At 41.3% G+C, this 25916-nt stretch overlaps 1 protein-coding gene across 1 annotated transcript in view; it reads right to left on the reverse strand.

The window, feature by feature from the left end:
- Positions 1–25916, reverse strand: part of UBE2F (ubiquitin conjugating enzyme E2 F (putative)) — a 335459-nt gene that overhangs the window by 126263 nt on the left and 183280 nt on the right. The window contains exon 6 of the mRNA XM_068245372.1: positions 1275–1345. Within this exon, the coding sequence (XP_068101473.1) occupies positions 1275–1345 (71 nt within the window). The remainder of the gene's footprint in view (positions 1–1274; positions 1346–25916) is intronic.

Genomic DNA, 25916 nt, shown 5'->3' on the forward strand with positions numbered 1-25916 from the left:
ACCCCTGCTCTAGAGGTAATAGTGTTATCTTTAAATATATTAGAAAGGCAAGCTCAAAAGAATATGGTTTCTGTTAAAATCTGCTCTTCTTTCTACTGAAAAACTGCCTTTGTTTTGCAAACCAGCTGCTGATAGCTAAGGAAAGCTAGGCAGGGAATGACCACAGGAAGGGGACTATATGGGTGAATAAAGACTTGTACACACACTAGACATGCCAAAGGTGGCATTTGGGCCATCTTGGCTGAGAATCTAGCATGTGTACAGGTGTCCAGCAAGGTCACTTAATGAATCGGACATGCCAGTCAGAAAACCTGTTTCTGAGCCAAGCTGTGAGCTCTGACTGATAAGGAATAACCCATTTATCTAAAGCTACTCAGCTTCCAACATGGTGTGCAACGTGAAAGCAAGGATGACTCAAATACCCATTAAACAGTGGTGTCAGCGGTCTTGACCAGATAACAGTTGAGACATGGGGGAAATCTTGATGAACGTTTCATTCAGAACTGTATAATCCCCCCCCCCCCCCCCCAAGACATTTAATGTTTGTTTTTCACTTTATACTCCAACCATTGCACACATGAACTTAAACGGCTTCCTTTTCAGCAATCTCTTAAAGCCTATTACAAGGGAAAAAGATATTGAAAAGTTCGACGCAGAAAATTGATATAACTAGGGAGATACTTTTACATACGTCCTCCTGGAATTCACCACAAACCTTTTCCATACACTGCACACCTGCAGCATGATCAGCTGGCAAGTAAGTTCCATTATTTGTCCTGCACAGACCTCTGTTATTAGAGGTATGAGCCATGTTCGCTGGCTGACCATGCTACAGACACAGAGTAAACCAAATCCAGACCGAGATGACAACATACTTTGGACCAACAATCTGGATATTCCCGGGGTCCTTAGGAATGTTGGATTGCAGTATTAGACTTTCATAGACAATGTACAGTGGACTTTTAATTAGGACTGCAATAATTACACTTAATACAGTAATGATGTTCATCAGAAAGTGTCTGGACTACAAAGAAAATGGAAATGTAATTTTATTTGTATAGATCTTAGGTAGAGACTTCCCTAATGACAACAAATCAGCAAAAAGAGAGAGGACATAATAGGCAATCAATAAGTTACAACCTATTCTTGCTTATTCAGATGTTCTTGGTTCAATATCTAAGTCAGCAATTAAACTGCCGAAACACATCAAAGGCAAAAGGACAATATTTACAGCAATAGAAAAACTACACGAGGCGACAAATTCAGCTTCTCACCTTAAACAGATCTCGCCTGTTTCTGTAATGTTCGGATGCCAGATCCGGGTTAAGCACTTCACTTTTGGAGGCTGCACACAAAGGAGAAATAAATTAATGTCAATATGGGATGAATGAAGTGAGACAAACATTTCAACACACACCAGGAGGTTCCTTGCATGCGGCGAGAGCTAGGGTATTTCACTTCAATGCCAATTACTTGCAGTGGAAAATGTTGTTCCAGACATATTTCACAGGCTCGCTCCTGACAGGTTTTTGGTAAGCGATCTGCACAGGACAATATCTGGCAAATGCTGAGAGATTACATAGTCACAGGTGAGTAGAGGTGTGTGAAATTCAGATTTCCTGCCAATAAAGCTATGAGTGTCCCTTTGTGATTTCACACAAGATTTCAATTTATGGAAGTTATGATATAAACAGATGTAGCAGCCGCGTGATCTTGTCTCTGCAGAGCTATATGTCTACTGAGAGGCCTATATAGAGACCTTCTCAGTTACCTCGCTCTTCAGAGTGTGACTGCCCCTCTCAAACTTGTACACAGTCAAAACATACTACACTGAATGTTTTAGCACATTTTCAAAGACCAACAAACACAGATTAAATACTACTTATAACCAGTTTATATAAAAGTTGTTGTTTTTTTTAAAATAAAGGTAGTGTACAGGCATTTTAGAAAGTCATTACTAATTTGCTATCCAATCATCCCATTTGGTACAGCAAGCACACAAGTTTTTTTCTCTCCACATAACTCCCTGAACAGATGGGTCCAACGGTAAGTCTGTAGGGGACATTCATCAATTCGGTTGCAAAGCAGGAAGTTCAAAAAATAAATAACGTAAAGCATTTTCACTATACAGCTTGATTAGTGACTTCCCCCACCTGCTGCACAGAAACAGAATTGCAACCAAACAAAACTGGGACTAGACCACATCTTACAGTCTTACTGATGTGCCTCATTCTGTCTTAAAGTGATCTTGAAACAAGTTTTTTTTTTTTTTTAAAGAGAACCCGAGGTGGGTTTGAAGAATATTATCTGCATACAGAGGCTGGATCTGCCTATACAGCCCAGCCTCTGTTGCTATCCCAAACCCCCCCTAAGGTCCCCCTGCACTCTGCAATCCCTCATAAATCACAGCCACGCTGCTGACAAACAGCTTGTCAGAGCTGGCTGTGTTTATCTCTATAGTGTCAGTCTGCTGCTCTCCCCGCCTCCTGCAGAATTCCAGTCCCCACCTGCATCCCTTCCCTCCCTGCTGATTGGAGGGAAGGGACGGGGGCAGGGACCGGAGCTTTGCAGGAGGCGGAGGAGCAGCTGAGACTGACACTACAGATGTAAACACAGCCTCACAGCATGGCTGTGATTTATGAGGGATTGCAGAGTGCAGGGGGACCTTAGTGGGGTTTGGGATAGCAACAGAGTCTGGGCTGTATAGGCAGATCCAGCCTCTGTATGCAGATAATATTCTTTAAACACACTTCGGGTTCTCTACGTTAGATACTCATCTATTTAGAGCGAAGACTCTGGATCCCATAGAGCAGGGGTGTCAAACTCAAACACAAAGTAGGCAAAAGTTAACCACTGGGACCTGGTCGTGGGCCAACCTCAATGTCTACTGGGCACCTCCCACCCTTATAAAGCTCCCAGGTGTCTGATGGCCCCCTCCAACACCTATAGATTTCCATGATGTCTAGTGGTCCCCCTCCCTACTTACCTCCCCATATGGATTCCCTGGTCATAAAGGGCTTCACCTCTAATATAGCTTCCCTGGTGGTCTAGAGTGGGCCAAACAATGCAAAGTGGGGAAATCCCTTGGGGGCCAAATTGAATGGCTCCGAGGGCCAGATTTGGCCCATGAGCAGGCGTTTGACATGTATGCCATAGAGCCTTCGCGGTCCACTCCATGTCCTTGTTGCCTCCATCGTCTCTACAATGAAATTATTCAACCTATCAAATTTGAACAGGGGACAAGCGTGGAATCGGGAGACAGAGAAGACTGGAAAGGCTCTATGGGATCCATAGCTTTTCTGCTAAATAAGTGGAGTATCTAAGTTTTTTTTTTAAAAACCTTGCTTCAAGTTTGCTTTAAATGTAACAGAGAAGAAATCTGTTGCAATCAGATGACTTGCATTACAGACAGCAATAAAAAAAAAACATAAAAAACCAAAAACCTTTGTGAGCTCTTTTATAAATTAGCAGCTGGATTTGCACTAGACAATTGTCTGTCTGGGTCACACTTTTGATCGATAAACATTTTCTAAATCCTCTAGCTCATTTAAAAAGCCCTAAATTCAGGAAAACCATCTCTCCACTGCTTACAAGCACTGAATCTTACACAGCCCAATTCTCTGTTTAGCAGTGTGAGTCTGGCATACCTGCAGATCTTTCAGAGAGGAAAAACACAAAAAACAAAAGAGACCGGGGAGCCCCTTATACCCTATTAGGTCTGAACAATGAGACAATATAAAGGAATAAAAGTGGGTACTCAAAACAGATTGCAGATTTCAACTGAGCCAAAAAATTGACCAAATGAAGGCCAGCAATTTTGCAGTCAACTCGATCACTTTGAATCGGCTGGAATTTATGGCTTCCAAGATGACCGATCTATAAACTTTCAACTGATTTTTGGCAGTATATAAATCTAAAGTGGATTGAACGTAGTGGAAATATTTTGTCGAATGAGCAGGAGAAGAAGCAGTGAGGAACTGACTGTCTAACGGGCAGAGGGATAAGCAACTTTGGACGGACAGCCACATACTGTAGTATTGTATTGTAATGAGCAGTAGAAGGTCAACAATTCAACTCACAAAGTCAAGTGGGCAGTGTGGTAGAATTATCAATCACTACTTAAAGCGGACCCAAACCAAACATTTTTTTAAATAAATATTTAGTTGCCTCACTCTGACACATACAAAGATAAATAAACACTCCTTCAAGCCTATGAGCATTTTTTAGTGCATGCTTTTCACCCTTCTCTTTTCATTACTAGGGTTATACAGGTGGCCGCCATTAGCAATTCCTCCTTTGCTGGACACCACCTGCTCCACCAGTTTGCCGAATTCTGTCCCGCAATATGAAAGGAAGGGAGGGGTTCCTCCAATAAATGTAAAATATTTTATATTTGTCATCATGCAGCTGAAAAAAAGGTTGCTAATATAATTAAGAAAATAGATTTTATTTCTGAAATCTTGTATTTTTAATTTGGGTCCACTTTATTTTCTGTTTGTGGAGGGCTACACTGCTTGCCTTATTGAGCCATTATAGTCCCACGAATGTTTAACTTTAAGCATACATTATGTTAACACTTTACCAAAAAAAAATAGTAGTAAGGGCCCATTCACACTTGTGCGTTTTCAGAGCGATTTCAGCTTTGCTGAAAATCGCTAGCGATTTGAAAAACGTGTGCACAATGAAAGTGTATGGAAGTGTTCTCATCTAAGCGTCTAGCGATTTGCTGAAACGCAAACGCGTTGCATGCAGCGTTTTCTGAGCGATTCTGGAGCGATTAGCGATTCAATAAAAGTATTTGAATTGAACTAGAAATCGCAAAACGCTAATCGCTGGAAAGCTCTCTATACAGTGAAAAATCGCTAGGAAAAAACGCCAGAAAAACGCTCATCGTTTTGCGTTAGCGTTTAGCGATTTCTAGTGTGAATGGGCAATAAGGGTACTAAAATAAATCAATACATTGCAAAGTGAGCAGTTAAAAAATAGACAATATATTAGGAAATGATTGACACACTGTGTAATTCGTTCATGTGGTTTGCTCCACCATGAGCCTGTAGGTCATCATCTTTACTACTGGCAGACAAGAAAAAAACCAGACAGCGCCAACTAGAAGATACAGCCATTATTCCCCCCAATGCAACAAGATTCACAAACACTTAGCTGTCAGGGCCATGGTTTGGTCCACATTCAGCTTGAAGGTCATCATTTTTACTACTGGCAGACAAATAAACCAGACAGCACCACCTACCATTATCTATAAACACACCCACTAACAATGTGACAGGCTTAAAGGTTCACAGACAGCAAACTGCCAGGGCCTTGACATCACACTGTGGAAGGAGTTTCACCACAATATTAGCCCTACTGACATCCCTGATGCACTATTCGAGAAGAGGTTAAGATTTCTTGTGGGAAGGGGGAGATCGGCTACTGATTGGGATGGAGTTCAATCCTGGGTTAAAGTTCCCCTTTAAAGCATACTAATACTAACTTACAGTATATAATGTGTGACTACATTTAATCTGAATGAGTCACTGGATGTGCTGTAAACCACAGAAGAAAACAGAGTAGATGCCTGGAGAGAAGCTATGGTGAATGATGAACAGCAGCTTTCCAGCTATTCCCAGCAACCTTCAAATGACAGGGAAAGGTTGTAGCCTCAGAGTAATCCTGTTACAAAGAATGTCATCAATTTCATTAAAAGTGTTTGGTTAAATTAAATGTTATTGCATTTACTAGGGCAGAGGGTCACATGGAATATGAGATTAAGCAGAAATTGTAGCTGTGTATAGCAAAGACCTTCTACACAGGGTCGTCAGGAAAGAGCAGCTGCATTTTGTAAAAAAAAATATTTAAAGTACACCTGCCATGGAAAAATAGGGATGCTGTCATTACTGACACTCTATTTAGAGATACAAAATAATGACACACAGCAATATAGCCAGAGGATGTGCATTATGCCCAGGTAACTAGCTTTCCCAAAAGGAGGACAGCACTGGCATCTCTCTCTCATGACAGGCTCAATTTAATATGATGCTTAACAGTTACATGTCCAAAGCAATAAACACAGCTCCTGCCAATCTCAGGGACAGTGTGTGTAACAGAAGTAAACACAGCAAAAACACCACAACTAGTGGTAAAAGCATTATCCTTAACTAGCACATACTCAAACAAGAAAATAGCACAAACCCTAAAGCGCTTCACAAGATTGCTTACTGACAGGGTCAGGATAAAGCAAGACAATTAATTTAATACCCCTTCCAGCTAATGAGAGCCCCAAAGGAAAGAACCTGTCACAGGCTGGCTGCCAAAGAAAAGTTTACAGAAGACTTAAAGAGACACTTGCAACAATGACTGTATGTGCATCCAGACAAAAACACTATCGGAAAAAATACCAGTGCTATAAATAATTGAAAAATGCACTGAATATGATATATATATATAATATAAAAAAACAAGGGATGTAGGGCCTGATGCATGAAAGGCAGGTAATTTAAGTGCAAGCAGTGCACCGCAATTTTACCAGTTCCAATGCCAGGGTTGCACCACCTGTTTCTCTATTAGCGCTACACGAGTTACCAGGATGATGCATGGTTACCACAGCAATGAGCGTGGTACTAATAGAGTTTGGGGGCGGTGCTCCCCTGGCATTGGGATTAGTAAAATTGCTGTGCGATACCTGTGCACGGCAAAATTACCGGTCTTTAGTGCATCAGGTCAGTAATCACTTAATCCGAAAGTATGACCCAAACCACTTCAGATTCAAGGACGCAAGTTCTACATCCATACCCCCTACCTGTCTATTCCAGGATGTAGAATGTACGGGCCGCCCGAATCTTAAGTAATTAGGGCCAGCCGCTGCTAAACGCAGCGGCAGCAGACATACAACAGGTGACAGGTTCGCAGTTGGGATCGCAACCTCGCGCGATATTTCCCGGCAAGTTGAAGTATCCAATCAGAGAAGGTGCTGAGGCGGCCGGCCGTGGTGTGCCCTTGTGCGTGGATGTGAGCGGCACAAGGACACAAATAGCTTAGGTCCTCTCCGGCCCGGTGGGTTGACCCTGCTTGACTCCACCCCCCGCCTGGAGCCATTGCCGCCCGCAACGTGCTGCTGTGCCTGCGGTGTCATCGGAGTGAGCTGTCTCACTCTTCAGCTTTCTGTGCTGGGGGGGCTGGGGGCCTGGAGCTGTGGCTACGAGTGGCTGGCTGAAGGAGTCGGACACAGTCCTCCCCTGTGCTGTTGTGCCTGAGGTGTCGTCGGAGTGAGCTGTCTCACTCTTCAGCTTTCTGTGCTGGGGGGGCTGGAGCTGCGGCTACGAGTGGCTGGCTGGCTGTCCTGGCTGGAGGAGTCGGACACTCTGGGGGCTGGGAGTCGGAGATGCCACCTATAGCTGCTTGCTGCTGTGGAGGAGGAGGAGGTGTAGGATAGGACTGAGGAGACAGGAGGATAGAGGAGGTCGGGTCCAGGTTGCCAGAGAAGGTGGTTTTTATAAATTTTGTTTCTGTACTTCTTCTCCCTTCTTGTCACTGAGTTACTCACACTTTGCTGCATGCCTGCTACTGCTGTCAAATTCAATTCTCTGCCCAGGCCAGTGCCCTCTGAGTTTTTTTGTGTGTGATAATCTACCCCATTCTGACCCTGGCCTGAGGGGGAACTTTTTTCTTCTTGTGGTGTGACTGGCGGCAGGGGAGGGGGGAGGCAGGCAGTTAGGCACTGTCAAACAGGTAGTTGGAGGGGGGGGGGGGGGGATGGGGTAGGTGTCAGACAAGTAGTTTGTATGGTGGGTGGGCAGGAGTGGGGTTAGGCATAACCAGGTAGGTAGGTTTGTGTGTGTGTGTGTGTGTAGGGGGGGGGGGTTGTTTAAAGGAGTTATCAGGCATTTTTAATGACATAAGTGCTACTTACCCGGGGCTTCCTCCAGCCCCACGCTCCCAGCATGTCCCTCGCCGCAGCTCTGCAGTCAGCCATTCGCTGCCGCTGCCTCCCAGTCCCCGGCGATGGCACCAGTCCGACCTGGATGTCGGCCTGTACTGCGCCTGTGCGAGCAGCACTGTCAATCACCGCCACGTGGACCGGAGTGTACTGCACAGGCGCAGTAGTTCTGCGTCTGCACAGTACGCTCTGGTCCATGTGGCGGTGATTGACAGCGCCGCTCGCACAGGCGCAATCGGCCTGACGTCATCGCCGGGGGCTGGGAGGCAGCGGCAGCGAACAGCTGACTGCAGAGCTGCGGCAAGGGACATGCTGGGAGCTTGGGGCATGGACAAGCCCTGGGTAAGTAGCACTTATTTTCATAAAAAAAAAAAAAAAAAAAAAAAAAGCCTGATAACTCCTTTAAGGTTAGGCATCAGAGACAGACAGGTAGATTGTGTGGAGAAATGGGGTTAGGCATCAGGTACATTGTGTGTGTGTGTGTGTGTGTGTGTGTGTGTGTGTGTGTGTGTGTGTGTGTGTGTGTGTGTGTGTGTGTGTGTGTGTGTGTGTGTGTGTGTGTGTGTGTGTGTGTGTGTGTGTGTGTGTGTGTGTGTGTGTGTGTGTGTGTGTGTGTGTGTGTGTGTGTGTGTGTGTGTGTGTGTGTGTGTGTGTGTGTGTGTGTGTGTGTGTGTGTGTGTGTGTGTGTGTTAGTCATCACAATTTGAAGATTTGCACACAAGAAAGATATGGCTTTGGGCTGGGGATGCCTCTAGTTTGTGTTGTCCCCCCAGGCCAAAAGGTCCCAGTCCTCCCCTGAATGCTGTACAGATGCATCACCCTGCCATTGCCTAACAATGCATCAGAACAGCATAGGGGCTCCTGAACTGTCAATCCTAGCGGTTGGATCTGATCACTAGAAATGCACAGGCTGGAAATATTGGTCCACTATATGCCAAACTGCCACTATATGGCATTATTTTAACTAGACAGAGCCAAGGAATATATTTTGAGGTGGTTTATAGAAGTGGCACTTGTCAATCAAAATTAGGAATGGTGAATATAAAACAAATGAGTAATTTCTGCGTTTAGGTCTAACTTTGCCCTTTCAAATGCCTATAAAACAAAATTATTTTTTGAATAAAATATTACCCAGAGGAAGCCTAGATAGTCCTAAAAAATGATATATACTGTATGTAGTGTGCAGCAGCTGCTTGTACACCACGGCTGTGAGAGCAGAGACGTAAATTCACCCACAAATCCTGTTCATTCTGTTTATAGCTGCAGACAGACTATTGTTATTGAGCAATTTTGCCCTGATAATGGGACCCAGTTCTGAAACATTGGCTTCTGGTTTCTTGTCTTGCAAATAAAGTCAAATTCATAAGGAAGTACCAGTTTTTTTTAATGGAGTGCAACTTGAACAATCCATTTTAAATAAATATCTGGTCTGCCCTGTAACTTTCCTAAGTCCGTTTTAAATATATGTCTACTCCAGCCTGCAACTTGCGTCATCCATTTTAAACATAAGTCTGGTCCACTTGTAACTAAAGGCAGTTTTCAATATATGTCTGGTATGGCCTCTAACTAATTATTTAGTATATCGTTTTGTCACTTAACTGTATCTCAGAGGGGTTCACAATCTAATCCCTACCATAGTCATATGTCTATGTATGCATCGTGTGGTGTATGTATCGTAGTCTAGAGCCAAATTGGCGGGAATCCAATTAACATATCTGTATGCTTTTGGGATGAGGGAGGAAAACTGAATGCCCAGTGGAAAACCTTGCAGACAGGGGGAGAACATACAAACTCTATGCAGATAGTGACCTGGCTGAGATCCGAACCGGGGGCCCAGCGCTGCAAATCAAGAAAGCTAACCACTTCACCACCACGCTGCCCTAACTTGGAGTATCAGTTTTAAATATTTGTCTGGTCCAGCCTGTAACTTGCATCAATACATTTTAAATGTATGTCTGGTATGACATACAACTTGTGCCAACCCGTTTTACATATAGATCTGGTCCAGCCTGTAACTTGAACAAATCCATTCTTAACATATGCATGGCCCAGCCTGTAATTTGCTCAGTTTAAGGGTGTTTTCACACTATGGGCAGGTTCACTAAACCGTGATAAATCAAATATCACACCTTGTCAAAGATATCACACCTTATTAAAGATATCACACCTTATCAAAGTTAACACACCTTATCAGAGTAGCATAACGAGCGCTACAAACTTATGTCTGCGAATTGGCAATGGCACTCGTCCTGCCCTGAGCCCCTGCGGGTTCATAGCATTCGCTATGCTACTCTGATAAGGCGTGTTAACTTTGATAAGGTGTGATATTTGAGTTATCACGGTTTAGTGAATCAAGCCCTATAATCCATTGCATTGCAGAAATATTCTGCATGCTAACTCCCTGCTCATAAAATACTATGGGCATGTTCACATATTTGCATTGCAAAGTATTGCATTATTCTAAGTCGCCATATTCAGGCATTGAATTAACCTGTATGTTGTAACATACAAAATGTCCTTTCCAATGTGTGTGTTATGCAATGTGCACAGTGTGAATCCAGCCTTCAATGACAGGTCCAAGCAATAAAAACAAAACAAAACTACTTACCCGAGGATCACCCATCCCCTGGCAGCCAATATGTCCCTTGCCGCAGCTCTGGTGTCCTGGGATCTCCTCTGTTGGAGATGCGGACATGGTCAGATTGGCATCTTCTGAGCCAGCACGAGCACGTGCCACTCAGGAAGTTTGTGCACAGGCGCAGCACTCCAAACCACTTGAGCACAATGGCGAGCGGCGTAGCCACATGCACGCCCAGTCGCATAAGATGCCGACGTCGAGGCTGGCATCTCCAACGGAGGGGATTCGGGACACAGGAACTGCGGCAAGCAAGGGACATATCGGCTGCCAGGGGCTGCATGAAGCCCTGGGTAAGTAGATTTTTTTTTTTTATTGGTTGGATGTATCCATTAAATATATTGACTGGTCTGGCCTGTATCTTGTGCCAATCCAATTTATTGTTCCCCTTACTAAGTCTTCAGAAGAAGCATAAGAGAAGTAAATAAAATCTGATTTAACAATGATTTTTCTGCTCTCTGCTACATGGACCATCACTTTGGTTTCCATAGCTGAAGTGGGCAGGGCTGAGATGTGGGCCTGTCAAACAGTTTTCAGGGATTTTGGAACTTTATAATGTTAGCCAATGTATTCAAAAAAATAAACACATGTACAGCCATTTTTAAAGGACTTACGAGGCCTGATTTGTAAAAAATACATAAAAAAAGTTAGATACCTGTGTGTGTTTGCAAGGCACGGAGGACGCCGTCCGCGCCCTCCGTGCCGTTCCGCCTGGTCCCCGTCGCTGAACAGCCCCCCGAACGGTCCCCGACCGCGCGGCCCGGGTCGTGCTCCCCAGCCTGTACCAAGATGGCCACCCGTAGCGTGGATCGGGGAGTTGGCCTTAGAACTGCGCAGCCGCACTCGCGGCTATGCGAACTGCGCAGCCGCAACCAGCTCCGGCTGCCATCTTTGTGAAGGCTGGAGAGCCCGACCCGGGCCGTGCGGTCGGGAGTCGTTCGGGGAGATATTAAGCAGCAGGGACCCGGCGGAATGGCACGGAGGGCGCGGACGGCGTCCTCCGTGCCTTGCAAACACACACAGGTATCTAACTTTTTTAATTTATTTTTTACAAATCAGGCCTCGTAAGTCCTTTAACGAGTTTGGAAACAAATACATTAATGAAATGGGAGCCTAAAAAAAGGCTTCAAATAATACGATGTGAAATTATTCTTCCACATCAATGTTGAGGAATTGTATCTTACTCTTCTTTACAGAACTTCCTCAAGTCATACATATTAACACACATTAACTCCTGCCTCATTATCTTAATTGGACTGAGTCAAGTTAAAGCTTTGCTTTTGGCTCTTCTTAGCCAATACAGGGTAAAGTCTTTCTGCATAGTCCAGGTAAGCAGCAGCCCCTTGTGGAGAGGATTTTACTGCACAGTGCAAAAAACCTGGTTGTTTCAAGATTTTCTTCCCCAAAGTTCTGAAGGAACACACTATTTCCACATCATCACACTACTACTGCTCCCATCACCATATCTAACTATCAGTATGACGGTCTCAAACTTAGTAACCCACCACCCAACGGGTCTAGCGATGCCCCTTTATGGCTGTCGTTAGCGACGCATCTTCTTGCTGGTGGGCACCCACGACTTACACGGCAGGAGCGAACAAGACTTCAAGCGATCGTGGTACTTAGTGTGGGAGTTGTCTGAGATCAGCGCGACATTAAGCGACATTCGCGTGGTCATGCGCCTGTACCCACTTCGCAATATTGCGGGAAAGATCGAGAAAATCGTCAGGAAAATCGCAACATGGGTACATAGCTTAAGTCTAAAGATGTATTTCATTTAGGTTCTACTCCTGACTTGTTTGTCCATATGGCAAAAACATTTTAAGAAAAGGTGAGACAAGAACTGAAGATACATCTAAGCATCATCACTTTCAATTTTTGCTTTCCTCTACCATGAATCATAGTTTCACCCAGGCCTATTATTGCAAAGTCATAGCCAATAAACTTTCTTAAGGCTTGAAAGGACCGTGAATGCTTTTCTGGGCTGTTTCATTACCTCCTGGATTGACTGTCACGGCAGCCTAAGAATTATTTTGGCAGGTTGGCCACTTACAGGAAGATTCACCAGTGTTCCAACTTGGAGATAATGGCTGTTTCTAAGGTTCAGCAGAGTTCAACAATATTACAAATGGCCTTGAAACCAACTCCTTGTCTCTTTTTCAAGCCATGTTTCCATTCTTTCTATGCCTTAGAAAATACACATTACGAACAGAAAGTCCACTTAAGACCAAATCGTTTCTCACAGCAGAGGGCTTAAAGGATAAAAAATAAAGTATTGTCAAAATATTTTCATTGAAATACACTAAAAAAATGATTTGCTCTTACAAACAAAAAAACCTCAAAAAGGACTGAAAAAATGTGAAATACACAATTGTGTTCGGTTTATAAAGAGAGAGAGAGAGAGAGAGAGAGAGAGAGAGAGAGAGAGAGAGAGAGAGAGAGAGTGCATACATTTACATGCACTTGAATGATAGTGAAAAAGGACATATGAAAAATTATTAACCACTTAAGCCCGAAGGGTTGAAATTTTTTTACATCCGAGCAACTTTCACCCCCCATTCATTTGCCAATAACTTTATCACTACTCATCACAATTAATTGATCTATATCTTGTTTTTTCCACCACCAATTAGGCTTTCTGTGGGTGGTATATTTTGCTAAGAGCCACTTTACTGTAAATGCATTTTAACAGGAAGAATAAGAAAAAAATGGAAAAAATTCATTATTTCTCAGTTTTCAGCCATTATAGTTTTAAAATAATACATGCCTCCATAATTAAAACTCACGTATTGTATTTGCCCATATGCCCCGGGTATTTCACCGTTAAAATTATGTCCCTATCACAATGTATGGCGACAATATTTTATTTGGAAATAAAGGTGCATTTTTTCCGTTTTGCGTCCATCACTGTTTAGAAGCCCATAATTTATTAAATCATATTGATATACTCCTTTGACATGCATATTTAAAAAGTTCAGACCCTTAGGTAACTATTTATGTTTTGTTTTTTGTTTTTTATTATTGTAATTTTTTTTTTTTTTAAATTTAAACTTGTATGTGGGTATTTTTTGGTGTGGGAGGTAAACAGGTTTTTTTTTTAAATATATTTATATGTTTATTTTTAAAACTTTTTTTTTTAGGTGTAATTTGCTATTTGGCCACAAGATGGCCAGAATCAAAAAGTCCTGGGAGCGATCGATCTCGCTCCCAGGCAGAAGAAAGGAGACCAGAGCTCAGAAAAGCCGCAGCGTCTGAAGAGACGCTGTCGGCTTTTCTCAGGGGGGGTCCGATCAGCGAAAGGGATTTATAATCCCTTTCACTGATCGGTGGGCTAGCGGCCAGCAGCGGGGGCGCGCACGGGGGGGCCCGCGGGAGTGCGCGCAGCCCAACTGGACGAGAAATCTCGTCCAGTTGGGCTTAAGTGGTTAATGAGTAACATATGAAACTCCTGCATAAGCCTTTTATTCAAAGTGTAACTGTCGGGCATAAAATCAATTGTTTATTTTTAATCTGTTAAACAAGTACCGTATATACTCCAACCCGCACATAAGCCGAGGTACCCACTTTCCCCTCAAAAATCAGGAAAAAAATGAATGACCCTCATATAAGCCGAGGGGGTAGGGAATGCAGTGGCTACTGAGTTTCAAAAATCAAGGTACCGTAAATGCCAATAAAATTAATTTAAATTAGACATCACTGCAGAGACCTAGGCAGGAGGGTAAAGATGACAGTGGCACCGAACAGCTAAAAGACATCGTACATAATAATAATAATAAAGTAGATATAAATCTGTGACACTATACTGGGCTGATGGCAGGCAAATCTTGATAGGCAGGGTAAATCTCCAGGACAATCTGTAAGTCGGCTGTATGCAGGACTTCTTCATAGGCTCACTGTTAAGATTACAGTGAGCACATGTACTGCATACTGCATACAGATGATTTGCAGATTGTCCTGAATATTTACTCTACCTAACAACCATCAGCCCTCTATGGTACCGTAATCTCAAGTGCCAGAATTTTTTTTTTCTTACCGGATTTTTTTTGTTTCCTTGTACGCAGAAGCCTAATTTAGCTTTCTCTCAGTCGCAGGCTGCTTCTCTCAAGACCCTGCTAGAGGGCGTCATGTGGATGCGACAGTGAAAGCTGACATCACACAGGCTTCGCTACGGCCGCTCAGCGCTGCATGTCCTGTGTCCTGGCGTGCTGCTCTATGCACGCTATGTGTCAGCTCATCCCGTCACTTCCCCTCCTGCTGCAGAATACCGGAAGCCCGCTCTGTTCCCGCTAACTACCGGCCACTCATTCCGCCGCTGCAAAGCCAGCTCTGACAAGTGTCCCCGCTCATCCCCGCCGAATCAGCTCTGCTGCCTGACATGAAAGCGCAGTATATCCCCACTCATCCCCGCCACTTGATGTAAGAGAGCGGCATGTCTCCGCTCATCCACGCTGGATCAGCTCACTCCAGCTCTCCTACAATTGACAGGTATGCACTCGGGGGGGGGGGGGATGCAGAAGTCAGTCTGCACACCTCAATTGTATATGACTCGCATATAAGCCGAAGGGGGGAATTTTGAGCACATTTTTTGGGGCCAAAAATTCGGCTTATATGCGAGTATATACGGTAATAAGAATGCTAACCAGGCAATCCAAAAGTTAAAAACCACTATTACCTTAACATCACTATTAACATTTCTTGTTGTGCAATGATTATTCAGTAGTTTACCTGCCTCTTATTTGTTACATTGCCGCACAAAGGAAGTTGCAGGGCATGCAGGTTTGTCTTATTGGTCAATTTTTCTCATGCTGAGACAATGCCGTTCTGTTGCAGAGCTGGGTGGGAGTTTCTGAAGACTGGAAGGGGGTGGGCAACGATAGACAGCCAAAGTAAAGGAGGAAATTACATCATGGTAGGCTTCAAGAATCCTAAGAAGGATTTTCTCTTTTTTTTTTTTTACTATAGAAAAATCACTACAATCAAAACGTGGACAGTGCAATACATACATATATATATATATATGTTTTTTTTCTGAGGTAGTATGGCTGACAGCTCATCTTTAATAGTATTGCACCAAAAATCACATGAAAATATGTGTAAGGATATGAAAATTGTGTATTCTGGTGATGGTTTGCAGTCTATACATACTAAAAGTGTGTTGGTGTATGAAGGAGGCAGATTTTTCTTTCTTTTTTGGGGGGGGGGGGGGGGGGGGGGGAGATAATGTTAATTAAATTTTTTTTGTTTACCAATTATTGTTACAAGGAACAGCCTTACAATTTGAATCACGGCAGAACATCTCAGTATGACATTTTCCTATGCCCTCCCTGTGTTGGTGGAAGTTTCCTTCCAAATACAAAACCCCTTAACACCCCCCGACAATAAACATACATACTGGTAAATAGGATAACATAGAGGACCTGAATTATTTAGGGTATCGCTACAGAAGGTATCATTGCTATATAAATGTATAATAACAATGATGAATGCTATTCTGAATGTATATAATGAAAACCCTTTTTAGGGCTGTATTTTAATGTGTATTATATTGTGCACTGTTTTACTGTAGTGTGTAATGTAGTGTTTTTTCAAATTTACCTTTAAACCGCCATTAGTCTTATACAGACTTTGATCCACACATACTTATTAAATTCCCCCAAAAGTCCCAGGAAGATGACTTTTTACAGTTTACAACAATGAACTATTATTTTATTTTACAAATGTATGTAATACTGGTTTCTTTTCTTTTTTTTTTGCAGCATTTTTCAGAAGACACCGAATAATTCAAGCACTAGTTATTCCTTACTATCTAGTAACATAACTACTACATTGTAGATCTATTTTGGGAAGAAGCCAAATTCTTTGCTCATCTAAGCTTACAGAAAAAGTCCAACATCTTGTTCTTGTGATAAAAAGGAGAATCATATAACACTTCTCTCGGATATCATTTCACAGACACAGATCACATTGTAAATTAATTCCTATAATTACATATTTGTAGATAACCAATCTAGACAATTACATATAGAGATCACTGACCAGTAAAGTTATTAATAAATCATGTGATGTTTGATCAGCACAAGATAACATATTTTTCTGTCTGGCTTATAAAAACATTTTAAGTGACGCATTCACCAATCTGTAAAGCAGAATGCTGAACTTGAATAAGACAACATGCCGCTTAAAGAGAGACTGTAACAACATTTTCAGCCTTATCTCTTCTATCCTATAAGTTCCTATACCTGTTCTAATGTGCTCTGTCTTACTGCAGCCTTTTCTATTTGCACAGTCACTGTAATATCTCTGTTATATAATCTAATCATCTTTCCTTTGCCGCCTTTGTCAGCTCAGGCAGGAATGTGCCGTTTTGCTGTGATATGGAGAAGCTATGCACACCCCCTCCATGCCTCCTGCAGGCTCTGTATGAGTCAGACAGAGCTTTTCTGAGCCTGTCACATTCTGGTTAGCAGCCATGTTTTTTGTTTGTAAACACTGCCTAAAACTGGCAATTACAAGCCTGGATTGCAGCAAGGGGTGGCAGAAACAGCAAAGAGGGGCCCAGGAGAACATAATGAATAGAATGGTATTCTTTTTATTGTAAGAATTTCAGAGTACAGATTCTCTTTAAAGGGAACCGGAATAGAGTGTCATATGGTGGATGCCACATTTATTTCCTTATAAACTATACCAGCTGCCTGGCATCCTGATTTTTCTTTCATCAGTAGAGTCTGAATAACACATTTGAATTAAGCATGTAGTTAATCAATCCAGTCAGACTTCAATCAGCACACCTGATGAACATACTTGTTCAGAGTCTGTATTAAAGGCAGGACAGCCAGCCAACTTGCATGGTTTAAAAGGAAATAAATATGGCAGCCTCCATATTCCTCTCACTTCAGGTGTGCTTTCACGCTCTCAGTGGTCCCATTCATTCTCCGATCACTGGCGGAGGAAATCCAAGATAGCCACGATCCGGAAGTACTTCCTGGGTCACGGCTTAGCTGCTACTTGGAGGAAGCTGTTATAATTTAAGTAGGCCTCAGTTATTTGGACTGAGTTTAGGTAAAAGGCTTGTCCGCAGAGTATACCTTTAAAATAAATAGAGTTTCTTGTGATGCAGGCAGAAGCATCTCAGTGTCTGCTTGAAGCAGATGAATAACAAGCAGATACTGAGAACACGTTCCTGAAGGAAGGCCACAGGCCTACACTGCCCCAGACAAATGGACTACGAGAACAATCAACATAGGCCGTATTTACAAAATACCACATTTTTGTAAGTAAGTGAAAAGTGGTCATTAAATATTAATCGAGTAGGTGTGTATTAGGACACCACGAGGGGTCTAAGCCAATAGTCGGGTCTGGGGGATGGCTAAGATGAGGTCACATTTAACTCTTTCCTGGTCGGTATTAAAGGGCCGGGTGGGCTGACGGAGCTCACTCTGAATCCTACTTTCATGCTCTTCTATCTGCTGACTGGAACACCTAATAATTTCCTTCTTTATGTAATCTGATATAATGTATGCTGTACATAGTTAGTCTAGATGTAACATAGAGTAAGGTAACATAGCAGGAAGGTAATCACGCCGCTGTAACGCAACATGGAACTTTGCTTGGCTAGGATATGACGTACTGTATCGGTATAGCTGTGTACTTAAACTCCATCAAACTTTGAAGAAGCCTGAGAAAGTCTATCTCGTGCTTGCTGTGATAAGTCGTGTGTGCAACTCTCGCTGATGAGTTTGCTGGTGCCGGAGGAAAAGGTGATTTATAACAGTTTATAACAGAAGCTAGCGGAGGCGGAGAGCAAGTGCTGAGCAATTTATTTCGCTTTTTTCAAAGCGCTTTTCCCTGTGCTTTATGCTTAGAAAATCTCTTTTCTAAGCGCTTTTGTTCAGCGAATAATATTCCTGACGTCAGGAAGTGAACGCTTTTCCCCGGATTATTTATTCATAAAAGCACTCGGGGAAATCACTATACAAAGCACATTTTCAAGTGCTTTGCGATTTCCCTATACCTTCCATTGAGCCAAAGCGCTCAGAAAATGGTAAATGTAGAGCGTTTGCGATTTCTAAAATCATCAGTGCTTAAAAAAAAAAAAAAAACAGCAAACGCTCATAGTGTGAACAAGCCCTAAGTGCTTCAGAAAACTGGACTGTATTCGATCCAGTGGGTCAATAGCTCAGAAAAGCTCTTTTACATAGATAACTGAAGTTTTAATTTGAATTCTTCCTGTACTGAAAAACAATATGAGACTCTTTTCTTTGCTACTAATGTTTTATTTCTTAGCTGTACTACCCATACAATTAATTATCTCATAAGTTTATTTTTGCTTCAAGTACTCTCAGTTTTGATATGCAAAGCATTTGTCTGAAAATGAAATTGTACCAGGAGACCACGGCATTTCTGATGAAGCCCTTCACAACATGAGCCCATGTGATGCAACACAAGAATAAGAGTCTGTCCTTGCTATAATGAAAGCTAATGAAGCTTAGAGGTTAAGTTATTAACGCATGGCAGTGGGCTCTCATCTTGAAGCATAAATGAGATGCCCTTATCCTTGAGAGCAAGGCAGGAAATGCAATGACAGCATCTGTGAACCGTACGGCAGTAGGAAATGAAAAAGACCTTAGTTGTGCATTTCACAGAACCACAAAGAAGAACAGACGGCTCATTTATTTCCTGCGAGCAGCGGCAACACGACTTATCTTTACAGGTAACAAGGGAATCGCTCCACTCGGATCTATTAAACTAGAGGAAGCCAACACAGAATATGAAATTACAGAAAGAGCCCAAGTGTGGCTTTTAACAATAAGTTTTTAATAGAAATTTCATGAAAACATGGAATGATTCCTTCTAGCGCTATCACGGGCTGAAAATAATTTTGAAGCTAAAACTAGAACCATTCAAACTTAAATGTTAAGTCAAGAAATCAGCTCCGCTTGCTGCAGGGGACCAGGAGCAATAATAAAGGCTTTATAGATGTTGTAAACAAACATAGCAGCTCCTGAGTTAGTGGACTCATTCTACTGCAGCAGGGTAGGTGGAGGAACCCATTTAAAGTAAGACATACAGTAGACATACCGTAAACAACGGGTGTAGAGCAGAGCTCCCCAAATCTGTCCTTGAGGCCCACCAACAGTACATGTTTTGCAGGAAACCCCAAACATGCACATGTGAGGTAATTAGTGTCTCAGGAGAGCTGATTAACTGATTAATGGATTTCCACAAAACATGTACTGTTGGTGGGCCTTGAGGACAGGGTTGGGGAACACTGGTGTAGAGCAATGACTTCAGTCCAAGGTAAACAGAAGAACACACCAAATACAAATTACTCAACACTGTGCTACAATAGGCACATTCCCATTGCATTAAAGAGGAACTCCAGTGAAAATAATGGAATAAGTGCTTAATTTTTACAATAATTATGTATAAATGATTTAGTCAGTGTTTGCTCATTGTAAAATCTTTCCTCTCCCCGATTTACATTCTGACATTTATCACATGGTGACATTTTTACTGCTGGCAGGTGATGTCAGTGGAAGGAGATGCTACTTGCTTTTTTGGCAGTTGGAAACAGCTGTTATTTCCCACAATGCAATAAGGCTCCCACAGTTTGATGTCAGAACCATGGTCCTAACATCCCACTGTGGGAGGGGTTTCACCACAATATCAGCCATACAAAGCCCCCTGATGATCCATTTGTAAAAAGGAAAATACTTCTCATGGGAAAAGGGATAACAGCAACTGATTAGGATGAAGTTCAATTCTTGGTTACGGTTTCTCTTTAAACCAAGGATTGAAACTTTATACGAATCTGTTCCCAATAATTCCTTTCCCACAAGAAATCTATACCTTTTCTCAAATAGATCATCGGGGGTTCTGTATGGCAGATATTGTGGTGGAACCCCACAGTGTTCCAGTGTGATGTCATGACCTTGGCCCTGACAGTTTACTGTCTGTAAACCTCGTTGCATTGTGGGAATGAATGGCTTTTTCCAACTGCAAAGCAAGCTATATTACCCTTATGTGCATAGACCTCACAGTAACGAACATTCCGCATAGATCACCGGGCAGAACTAAAAATGTCACCACCAGTGATACATTTTCGAATGAAAATCAGGGAGAGATCCTTTTACTCTTTCTCTTTTCATTTTGTAGGGGGGGCCAACTTGATCCTGTCCATGTTCTATTTTTTTCCCCATTTTTATTATAACAGTTATTGTTGATATTGAAGCAGTATTTTGATTCTTTTCTGCCATCGCTATAAATCCTAACTTTTTAATCTTTCCTCCTCAGCATGGACATTGTATTATGACTTAGCTCTCAAATGTATCCAATTCATACTTCTGAGGATTTTTGATGGTCCACAAATTCTCAATTTTACATTGACTTTTTGGCAGTCTCAGTATGCAGCTCGGGACTGGTGCTTCTCGGCTATATATTCCTTTTCAGGTTTAATATCTCAATGTTTCCTTCTGATTGTGGACCATCTTCTTGATATACAAAGTTTTGTCATTTTTCTATATGCTGACTTATGTGTAACAAAAAAAACAAAAAACGAAAATCAGGGAGAGAAAAGATTTTACAATGTTCAAAAGCTGACTACACAATCTATAAATTAATATTGTGGAAAAAATGCAGTTTTACTCATGTTATTTTCACTACAGTTCCTCTTTAATAATGGGAATTGGTGGCTCAATCTTATGTTACTAGATATAAATTACAACCATTATAGATGGCCAATGAGAAGCTAATAATGCCCGCTTGCTTGAGCATTGGGTATAGCCTGGAATTAAACCATTCAAATCAGCTTCCTGTTAATTTTGATTTCAAGCTGCATAAAACCTGCATGAGATTTGCATGTAAGTGAAAATTAGTAGCATCTTATTGACAAACTCTAATAATACACTTTAGCAAACAAAAGTGCAATTTTTTTGGAGTCTCAGTCAACAAAAGAAAATTTGGTAAAGAAGTGATGAGCTAAAATATATTTTAACAGTCTAATTAACTACAATAATAATGCTATTATTTGTATAGCGTTTTTCTCCTATTAAACTCAAAATGCTTGCGAACTAAAGGTGTGTTCAATAACCCAGTCCCAGCTATCTAAACATCCATGCAGGCATCTTTTTTGTGGCTTCATGCCATGGGTAAAGTCACTTTTAATTGTAAAAATAAATTCTAGGTTTGTGTTAAATCCTTATAGACCACTTAAGGGGACATTTCATCCTGAATGCATAGATAAAGTATTTTAGATTTGAATGCAGGCAAGGCTGGCAAGTTCCAAGCAATAGGGTTCCTTGAAAGTTACAGCAGGTGCCTAACTTTTGAATTTCTGTCTAATTGTTATCGGTGGAACTGGCTTCAAAAATGTGTATAACAGCGCTGAGTTCCCATGTAGAAAAGCACTATCAAAATACTATTAGGTGTATGTGCAGTGCCAAGCACGAAAATAACTATGCTGTGTTCCTTTTTTTCTTCCTCTGGTTGAAAGAGTTAAACATCAGGAATGCAAGTAACTGTTTCTGTCCAGTTGGGACCTAATAAGGAATTACAGCCATAAAAGACCTGGTAGAAAACTCCTTCTAAAAGCAGTAAAGAGCAAAAAAATGGCCAATAGTTCATATATTTTAGCTCTGGCAATGTGTTGGTGAGCAGAGACAATGAAACAGTAAAAACTTAAAAAGTAGATTAAAAATTAAAATTGTTTAATATCTATAAAAAAGTCCTTTTAGGAGAAGGAGAATAGATACAATTGCTTATGTCATCAGATTATTTTCAGCTTAGTATTCCTAAAAAAAAACAAAAACAAAAAAAAACAAACATAAAAGTTTACATTCCAATACTTTTCATCATCTTCATTATCTAACTGGAACTCTGGAACTGGCACAAAAACAATTTTAGTTTTAGATGCCATGAGAAAGCGTTACAAATTCCACAGAAGTTTGCCCTGGATCCTTGCCACAGTGACAGGTGAACCTTACAAAGGAAGGGGAAAAAAAATCTTTGTTGTGAATATCCAGATAAAAAAATCAAGCACATTTTCAATTGTGTGGGAAAGTTTTACTGGAGGAGGCTATAGGTTACTTTCAATGAAAGTGGGTGGATGTCTTTCGAAACAGGGATACAGACAACAATAACATCAGAGGTTCTACCCCCTCTTTCCTTAACTTTTGGCCTGATTTCCACATCAACACATGGTGCAGGCTATAATGTGTATGGCTCAAAAAGCTTAATGGTGAAAAAGCAAGATGAAAACAAAATAAACACCTTTGAACTGGAAGCCATTCACAAATACCTACAGCTGAGAAAACAAGTGACTTGTTGACCAGATTAACCCAGGTGTCTCCATAGATACATGAAGCAGACTTCCACACTGTGGATACATTATCAAAAAACAGAGGACAAGGAAGACCAGCAGTAAGATAGATTCATTTCATAAGTATCCCGGGGATATCGCTGTGGGAGGCAAACAAATTGTGGAATAAAGACAATTGTTGACTTTACCAACAATATATTGTGGCTTTCTTGACAGGTACAGCACCAGACTGCATTTTCAGATTTCTGCAGCAACTGAACCAGAGCCACGGCTCCTAGTGGAAACCGGTCCTTAGTATAATAAAAGGCCTAGGAAAGCATAATCAGCATTTGGTGAATTTATAATCTTGATAACATAGGTTATAATTTATATTCTAGAGCTCATGAATCCTATTCAAGGTTTGATTATTTTTTTCATTCCACAAAAAACAACTGACATAAGAATTAACAGATGAAAAGATGGGGAATTGTATTTGCTCAGATCACTCTCCAGTGCTAATGTCAATCAGCTCCTTTGAAATAAAATCACAGGTTAAAGAATGGAAATGTAATGCTTATCTTCTCAGGGATAGGGAGGCAATGGGGGATATTTAATTTGCGATGAAGAGTTTTTTGTAACAACAATGAAAAAGCAGTAATTTTAAAAAATATTATTGTGGGATACCATTTAATGTGTATTTCGAGACATCTTAATTAAAGAGTATCTAAATTATGATTATTAAACGATTTTATTGATCATGTCAAAAGTCAAATGAACAGACTATAAAAACATTTGGCATCAAGTGTCACAAGCATCAACATACAGCAGTATGATAATAACAGCTCCCGGTTGAGAGTCAAACATCATAAAGTTTCTATATATAATGAAAATAATGTCCATCTGGGGTTAAAACAAATGCGAAAGGTTAAGATAGATGCAACCTCCTAAAATCCATCCAAATGCCCCATATGCTTTGAAATTTGTCAGAATTTTCCATACTCATGTAGTATAGCCTATCAGTTAGCATAATAGTATCTAACCTGTCCTTTACCAATCGAATGTTTAGTCCTGGAGTTTTCCAATTAAGAGCAATGGACCAATGACCTGCCAACAGCATATAGTAGTAAAATCTTACAAATTGTTTAGGTATTGATGGGTTTTGGGTATATAGAAGGCACATAGTTGCCGAGAGATGGGGACGAACCCCTGAAACTTCATAAAATAAAAGTTGCCAGTCATTCCAAAAACTAATTGCGGTAGGGCAACTCCAAAAAATGTGTGAGAGAGTGCCTAGTACACCGCATCCTCTAAAACATAAAGGAGAACATTCTGGATATATACGGTTAAGGCGGAGAGGTGTATAGTACCATCTCATCATAGGTTTGACCGCCGTATCTTTTAATATGGCGGAACGAGTAACTGTGGCTACATTAGTCCAACATGTGGCCCATTGGGTAGTCTCTATTTGTTCACAACTAGGTACCCTTTTGGAGGAAACAAGAAAAATAAAACGTAGCTTTTAATTATTAGTTAAAAAAGATTAGGCGCAGACATTACTAATAGTGAACATGTGAAGCAATTGGGTTGGCGGACAAGGAATGTTGTCACTTGGACAGGCCTGCCAAGTTCCCAATTAAGAAATTATTAAACCCCTACACCCAGAAACCCTACATGTTTCGTTTCATTAAATTAGAAACTTCGTCAAGAGTGAACAGTAATAAAGTGTTAGAGTGCCAAACAAAGTGCTAAAATAATAAAGACATATTAACAATCACATGATACACCTATTAGAGTAGTGGCTAATATGGCCCCCAGTTTTTTTTTTTTTTTTTTTGGCTGCCAACTGGGGGCCATATTAGCCACTACTCTAATAGGTGTATCATGTGATTGTTAATATGTCTTTATTATTTTAGCACTTTGTTTGGCACTCTAACACTTTATTACTGTTCACTCCTGACGAAGTTTCTAATTTAATGAAACGAAACATGTAGGGTTTCTGGGTGTAGGGGTTTAATAATTTCTTAATTGGGAACTTGGCAGGCCTGTCCAAGTGACAACATTCCTTGTCCGCCAACCCAATTGCTTCACATGTTCACTATTAGTAATGTCTGCGCCTAATCTTTTTTAACTAATAATTAAAAGCTACGTTTTATTTTTCTTGTTTCCTCCAAAAGGGTACCTAGTTGTGAATATATTGAATTCAGGTGTGTTTAAAAAATAGTCTCTATTTGTGTTTGCAGGTCTTGCTCCCATGCTTTCTGATAGGACATAGAATCAGAAGATAGGTTAGACAAAAGCAACTGATAAAGAGAAGAAATAGTACCTGGTTGCCTAAAACCTTTATCATACATGTTTTCGAATGTAAAGGGCTCTGTCAGAACATAATTGGGAAATTGGGACTGTAAAAAGTGTCGGATTTGCAGATAATGATAGGTTTCCCCCCAGGGGGCGTCCCTCCCAAATCGAAACTGTTGGAAGAGTATCTAAATTATAAATTACAGTTTGCTTTAAACCTAACAAGTTGCCAAGATATATAAAATCACACATAATAAAGTGGGATTTTCTAACTCCCAGGGTCTGTATTCCACATAAGGTCTTGAAATCCTGCCCCCGGTGTGAATTTGGGCCAGGGTGATTTTTTTTTTCTTTCCAAACCATAGATGCAAAGGATGCTGGGGGATTGATGTCATAATTCCACCCCCCATGTCTATGGGATTTAATCCAGGCAGGTCGACAGACATGGAATAAAAAATGATAGCAAACAGACATGACGACAGGCTGCAGCAGTTCTCCTGTCTCTCCTCTCTCCTACAAACTGTGAAAAGAGATGTAATTTGATCCAGGCAGGCAGAGAGCATAGGAGTGAGGGGCAGGGGAGAGAACCAAGCTGGATGGGAGGACACCAAACTGAGGCTGTATTTTACCAAGACTTCAGAATGAGGAGAAGGAAGGAAATGCTACTACAGATATACATGTGAGTCTGTTCTATCAACTATGATGTATCAGATGTAAACTTTGTATGTTCCTCTAACTGTACACAGTGCATAAACTAC

This window comes from Hyperolius riggenbachi, chromosome 7 (assembly GCF_040937935.1).
Source record: "Hyperolius riggenbachi isolate aHypRig1 chromosome 7, aHypRig1.pri, whole genome shotgun sequence".
Lineage (NCBI taxonomy): Eukaryota > Metazoa > Chordata > Amphibia > Anura > Hyperoliidae > Hyperolius > Hyperolius riggenbachi.